This window comes from Apaloderma vittatum, unplaced genomic scaffold, assembly GCF_000703405.1.
Source record: "Apaloderma vittatum isolate BGI_N311 unplaced genomic scaffold, ASM70340v1 scaffold36053, whole genome shotgun sequence".
NCBI classification, from domain to species: domain Eukaryota; kingdom Metazoa; phylum Chordata; class Aves; order Trogoniformes; family Trogonidae; genus Apaloderma; species Apaloderma vittatum.
Window position 1 is genome coordinate 21,156 of NW_009709325.1, and position 7,022 is coordinate 28,177.

The following is a 7,022-nucleotide window of genomic DNA, read 5'->3' on the forward strand; positions in this document are numbered from 1 at the left end:
AATATAACTGTGGAATACTTTATGTAAAGCTGTTTAAAGAGACCACCCCATCTATTTACACCACTCAGTGGAATTTTCTTCTGAGGGCAGGAGGAGAAAAGCAGGATTTAGCCCAATAATACGTAATGAAATTGAAATGAAGTTAGTATGATGAAACAACTCGGAAGCCTTGCAACTACTCTGTTGTACAGAGATTTATTACCTACGTGTTACAGAAACAATGCTACTGAGGCAGTTAACAAGCAAAATGAGTTTCTGTAAAGTGCCTCTCTGGAGTTAAGTCGAGTCCCTCGCTTGGAGTGCAGGATCTACAGACCCAGCAGGATCTACAGAGCCAGCGGCTGCCTGGCTCGTGTCGGTGGCAGCAGATGGGTTGGCGCTATCCAGGCACTCAGAGTCATCTCCCACTGTTGTGACTTGAGCAGCATCAGGTGTGGCTTCAGCAGCGCTCCCGTTGGCATAGTCAGCCCTCTCAAAGAGTATCAGTAACTCGCAGTGCCTGGTCTGCGGGAAGAGATCCACAGCCATCGCTTTGACAGGGCGGAAAGAGCTGCCTTTGACTCTGTTGGAAGGGGCCCGGCAAAGGCTTGAAGGGAAAGAAAGGGGAGGAAAAACTGATTTAGTATTGTGGTACACTGTTCATCACTGTTACTCTTGTAAGGTTTTTCTTCCCTAAGCCTCAAACTGCATGGTTATTCACCACCCTTCATCCTCCCGTTATTACTCGTCCTGAGCTTGCTGCGCGTGTGCTGGCACCTGTTTCTGCTCCCAGGTAAGCCGCAATGGATGGGGCTTAAAAATAAAAATCCAGCGATGGTTGCCCTCCCCAAGAAGTACTTATTTTTCTTCTTCCCACGTGTACTTAGTCAAGTTCATGCAAGAAATACTCACTCTACAAAGTTATTCATTGCAGCTCTGGGATTGCAGGACACATAGATAAGCTTCTTCAGATGTTCAGCTCTTCTAATGGCAAGAATTACCTTGGAATCTGGATGCCCAAAACCAAGACAGCTCTTCACCAGTTCTGTTTGCATCAACCGACTCATGCAAAAACCCCAGGTTATACTCCAGCGTGAACAAAACCGCTGCAATATCCAGTTGCTTCAAGCTGTACCTGAACCCGCCCGCTTAACTTATTCCACTGGAGTTTTTGCAACGTCACCCCCAAACACCACGTAAAACAGACTTAAGGTAAACTTACGCAGCCCTGCTCGTGGTGGATCTACGATAGTAATCAGGTTCTGAGGAGCTAATACGTTAATTAGGGAAGGAAGAACATCTTCAGCCTTCCCACAATGAAATTCAATATTATTCAGTTCTATAAAAGAAATGGAAAGATGTTATCGAGTAGTTATCCAGTCAAAGCACCTTTCAGTACCCTCACACTGGATATTAAGTTTGGATGCCTTAGACACTACAAATTGTTTAGTCTTCCCTGAAATCGGTGTAATTTAAACAATCACTGGAACTGCAGATAATTTAAACAACAGTAACTTGAGCATCTTCCGTTATCTGGGCTAAAGCAAAACCCCACCAAAAATAGCTACTGTTACTGTTTATTTATGAGGGTAACTGTGGCTTCCTTTTACTTTTACACTGAAATACTTTCTTTTTGGAGGAAAAAAAAAAAAGCTAGGCATTAGTCAACAGGAAAATTGATCTCTTGGACTAACATGGTCTTTGTTTTCAAGAGATTAAATGTTTAAAGGGGACAAGGTTACTATCAACAACATGTAATTCCAAGCTGCTTAGATAACGTAAAGAGGGAGAAGTGATTCTGTGAAGCTCTACACTTCCATACTTCTTAACAAAGATCTTGGCATTGCCGCGCAACCAACCATTAATCTGGGCGTTCGCTCTGGCATCCTGCACAGCTTCTTGGCAGAGTTCAATTCCAATCACTTTCTTCACTTTCTATAGAATCAAGGGAAAAAGATCCATCAGTGGTGTGTAAATGTAAATCTAACCATTAGTCATAGCATCAGCAATTAACTGCTGTACCTGCATGTGGACTAGTACCTGGTCACAGAATTACTGCCTTGCAGCCCAAAAAAAGGCTGAGAAGGGACCTGTGCAAACAAATAGGGACTTTCCAGACCAAAGCTGTGGGAGGAGCAGCATTTATCCCAACCTGGGTGTGACAGACTCCAATTACGCTGGCATCTTTCTTTTTCAGAGGCCAGATTTCCTTATACAGTTTATCAAGCTCCACTGTCGAAAGTGATCTAAGAAATGTTGGTTATTCATATCTAAAGCTTCTCTGAGAAAGCCTGAACTGGTTAAGTGGATAAATTCTAGTAAATTTTCGCTCTCCTCAGAACCTGTAACTCTCCTGACTGCAGTAATTTCAAAATAACTTAGGATGTTTAACACCCATGTGAGCTTTTTTAATTTTACAGATGCAGGCAGTTTAATTAGAAAATAATTGAAGAATATGAGATATGTTCTATTTCAAGTGGTTTCTTTCACTGTAAGCACAAGTAAAGATCTGTTCTGTTCAAAGTAGCTTATAACCAGGAAGAGAAGTTACCCACCTTTGCCAAAGAAATGCCAATAGTTCCTGTCCCACAGCAAACGTCAAGTACCGTGCTCTCCTGGCTCAGCTGGGCCCACTCTCTGATGGCAGTGTACAAAACTTCGGCAGCTTGGGTATTTACCTGGGAAGTTTCATTTTGAATAGGTCTATTTCTTCATAAACAGTAAGTATGTTTTAAGGAGTCTTAAGAAAGCATGTTTTCTTTTTCCTGTTTCTAAGAAACAAGTCAACTTCACATGTAAGTTAAAATCACACATAACTGACCCTGAGCAGCACGTGTTAAGAGACCACTCCACTGTTAAAAACTCACTCAGTTCTCGCTGAGAAGCAGCGTTTTGTTATCTCTGTTCTAGTAAAAACATGACATGTTCTGCAGTACCTAAAAAAACATTTGGAAACTAGAGGAGATGGCACACAAACTAATCAGCAAAATGCTAAGCAATAAAGTGAAGTCCAGTCTCTAAGAATACTTCTTCTACTTGAACAGAAGGAGTAGTAAAGATTGAAAAACTAGAATATAAACATGACAATATACTCAGCAGGCTGTGTACTGCTGCTTTGAAGTGCATGCTGTAATTGCACATTATGGTTAAGGAAGTAGCATATAGTAAGTTTTCTAAACCAGTGCCTCTAGAGCAAGCATATTCTTTGTCTTAAAGAGCAAACAAAACATGCAGTGTGGAAAACAAATGTAGCCGATAATCTATGGCACGTAACAGAAAATACAGTTTAGCTTCAATGTATTTGCAATGCCAAGCGATAGCATACTTGTACTTTCCATTTCAGCAATACAGGCTACCTGCTGAGGCTTAAAAGCATTGGAAGGGCAGAAGTTTTGGAAAAACAAACAAAAATTAGTTCTACAAAGATTCCTGAACTACACATGGCGTGTCCTGTGTACATTAATGGCTGCTCTTCAACAGGAGGCAAATGGTACTGAACTAGTACAACATGCCCTCATGAAGTTTACAGTCGTCCTCTGTTTTTACAGTGAATACTCCTCCAAAGGTATTTAATCACACCAAATACATAAAAGATCAAATCTCCAGATATATAATATCTAGTTACACAGCACTAGCCAAGCTTAAGGGCACAAATGCAAATCCGGCTCAGTTAGCAACTTCCTACCGTCCTTACTTGAAAAAATGCATGAGGAGAAATTCTAAATTTTAGGCCAAGAAGTTCTTCATATATGTACTTGTCACCAGCCACATGCTCCAAAGGCAAGTCTTCTAGATTGGGAGATTTCCTGGGGGCAAGGCATGGGGAGACAAAACAAAGAGAGGTAAAAAAAAAAAGGTGGAAAATGCATTTGTTACAATTTTTACCAAAGCTGCAGTCATCTTAAAAAGGCAGTACTATACACTAAACAGGAATTTACAGCGGGCCAACATTTATCATGTCCTTTGTGAGACATCCTCTTAGCCGTTCTTTTCTTACGGTGTACAATCATTCCACCGATGGCAACAGTTAAGACCTGCACCGTCTCTAGACGATGACAATGTGAGCCCTGTGCTCTGTGGAAGAGGACGGGGAGATTAAAAAACCCACATAAAACAGGGAAGAAAGGAGGCAGCCACCGCCGAAATCCCACAAAGTTAACTTCCTCACCTTTGCCCTTCCTCCACAAAGTACAGAGAAGTAACACCGCTGCTCCTTCCCATCCCTTCTGTGAAGTAGTTTGCCAGAGAGATTTTCAGGTCAGCTAGCTCTTCTTTACTTAATTTCTAAAGGTTTCATTTGAAAGAAGGGGAATAATCATCTTAGTGACTTAAAGATATGATTTAGGGTATGTTTTCTATAAGCGTACTAATTACTTGTTCCATTCCATGTAGCAATTAGTCTAAACAGAGGAGCTGTAACGCAAGGTAAACTACACCAGGTAATTAATTACTCTATTTCTCTTTTGCATGCACTATTCATAAAACCAAAATGTTCCCAATTTTAAAGTTGTGTGTCTGGGCTGCACGTTATGTATCAATACCTGAGGATTGAAATAAACAATTGCCATGATGTGGCCGTTCCTGCTGGTACGGACTGTGAGCTGTTTCCAGTGACCTTCATAGGTTTCGGGGCTGTAAACTGAGTAAGGAGTTGACCTGCAATTTTTAGAAGTTCAGTTATTTAACAGAGAACTATCTTTCTGCATAACATTCAACAGTTCTTTGAAACAGAAGAAGCTCAGCCGGCAAAGTGATGAAAAACCCAAGTACAGAGGCTACGTTGATTTGTCAAGAAAAGAATGACTTTCACATCTTAATTAAGACAAAACAAAAAAAAGACTGATGAATAGATAGTATCTCCTAATGCAAAATAATCTGTCCCTACTTCTCACAACCCTCTTACCAGTTTTAACCCATCCAAAATTAGAGATGGGATACAGGCAGCTTCCCATCGCATTCAGAGAATGACACAACTTTTTTACAGGGCCTTCACTGGCTTCTGTGCTTCACAGCAAGGTCAAACTTCCAATCTTCATGATTCTTTTGAGGATTCCATTTCTGAGGATTTAATTGCTTTTTAAAGAAACCGCTCCTTTTTCTAAAGTATCGTTGCTTAAATTTACAACTTCTGTTTTATTCCCAGTTGTAGCATTATTCTTCTTTTCAATTCACCTTTGTTATTCAAATTCCTGTTTTAAAAACCATTTTTCTGAACATTTCTTTGCAGTTAGTGGAAGAAGCTCTCAAATAACAGACACTTTTTTTGCAGGCTTATACATCTCATTGCTTGCCATAACGCCGCGTTCGGCGGGTACCTGTCCCTCCACCTCACAACAGCTGAGCAAGAGCAAGGGAAAAACACCCAGAGAATTAGGCACGAGACGTCAAGCAAGAAAGAACTGACACAAATTGAGACTGGTATCTCTCAGGTCTTAAAAGCTCAGAGTAAGCACTAAGCTTTTCATAATATTTAATTTGATCAATATTTCTAAGACATTAAAACCTTTATGGATAACTGATTTTACTTATGCTCACCTTATGTAGTCTTGGAAAGCTTTTACTACCTTTTTGGCCATAGCAGATAGTATCAAATGGCTCCACTACAGCACAGGTACCACCCTTATATTTGCCAAGCCGACAACCCACAGTTTTGTCTTCTTGATTTACACCAATCCCAATCAAGAACTCACACTTGTTGCGATATTCAGTCTAGATTTAAAATAAAGCTATGTAAGATATTTTCGTAGCACTTATTTGTACACGCCAAGTTTCTCCTGAAACAAGCCTCACATGTTTAAAACGTATTTGCAAATAACACGGGACATTTACTTCATATGGAAGATACTCGTGGATTTTGATCTATGAGAACTACCAGCAATAATGAAAAAGCATTAGTAAGTCTTATTTAAAAAGCAAAATATTGCCTCTGTTGAAAAAGTTTCTACTAGCCTACAACACAAGCTTGTAGGGACAGCGTGTTCATTTACAAGTTAGAATATCCAGTTAATTGTAACTGGGTACTTCCACACAGTATTTATGTGAAAGACAACAAGGTCTAAAATGCATCATTCATTACAAGATCAAGTCAAACACTCGGTTTGTCCACTCTCTCTTAAAACCAAATTACTAATTTAACCCCAAACTCATTAACCCCATTCCACACTTTACCTGAGGTCACACTACCTGTAACGGTGATGCTTTCACCCCCTCTACTGGGCAACACAATTTATTATACTTCTGCTTCTGCAGGAACAACCACGGTAACAAAGCTCTGTTGTTATTTCCTATTTCCCTGCGCCAAACACAAACAAAAATTGTGAAGTGCACATTTAGAAAAACTGAGGTTAACACTTGCATAAGACATTTTTCTCTTTTTTTTTTTCAGTACAGGACATAAAAAATTATCAGATGAAGAATACGTCTTCCAGAATTTTTTAACAGGCAAACTAACCCCTTCAACTTTGTAAGAGCTGTGACCTGAAAGAGTTGAATGCAGTTATAAAGTTATGTACTAGATTTATCAATGTACCCATGCAGGAAAACAATGCCAGTTTTACCTCCACAAGAGAGTCAGGCAAGAGACACAAGTGATACTTTGATCTACAAATACCAGCCATAAAAATTTGAGGGGACTTTTTAAAGAGAAAATCCTAATAATAATTTGCCAGTTCTACAGATTTGATAACCTCTTACACCATTTGACAGTGCCAATTTTTTTTGCAACTTTATGGGTACAAACATCCTTCTGCTTGAGCACAGGGAACGAGAGACCTTACAATAGTGTCCCTTCATTTAGCAATTGTTCGCGACTGACCAAGACAGTGACAGCAAGGAGCTGTCTCTAAGTCCCAGCATCACAGATTCTCTTTCCTTTACTTTGTCAGGGAACTTGAGTTTTGTCCTACCTCTAACTTACTTTATTTTAGGGATCGCAATTTGTAAAAGTTTAGCTATGTCCCAACATACGGTCAAGTCTTGCGTACGTTACAGTAGCTTTACCAACAGGAATTACCTTGTCAGCTTCTGCAGCACTTGTTCACATT

The 7,022-nt window shown here is 40.0% G+C and overlaps 1 protein-coding gene across 1 annotated transcript in view; it reads right to left on the minus strand.

Moving 5' to 3' along the window:
- Positions 1 to 276: 276 nt before the first annotated feature.
- Positions 277 to 7,022, minus strand: part of TRMT2A (tRNA methyltransferase 2 homolog A (S. cerevisiae)) — a gene marked incomplete at its 5' end in the record, with an annotated part of 7,185 nt that continues 439 nt past the window's right edge. The window contains 12 exon segments of the mRNA XM_009866879.1: positions 277 to 586; positions 892 to 988; positions 1,202 to 1,318; positions 1,839 to 1,914; positions 2,535 to 2,657; positions 3,674 to 3,785; positions 4,148 to 4,263; positions 4,521 to 4,635; positions 5,515 to 5,559; positions 5,561 to 5,688; positions 6,163 to 6,271; positions 6,992 to 7,020. Of these exon segments, the coding sequence (XP_009865181.1) occupies positions 277 to 586; positions 892 to 988; positions 1,202 to 1,318; positions 1,839 to 1,914; positions 2,535 to 2,657; positions 3,674 to 3,785; positions 4,148 to 4,263; positions 4,521 to 4,635; positions 5,515 to 5,559; positions 5,561 to 5,688; positions 6,163 to 6,271; positions 6,992 to 7,020 (1,377 nt within the window).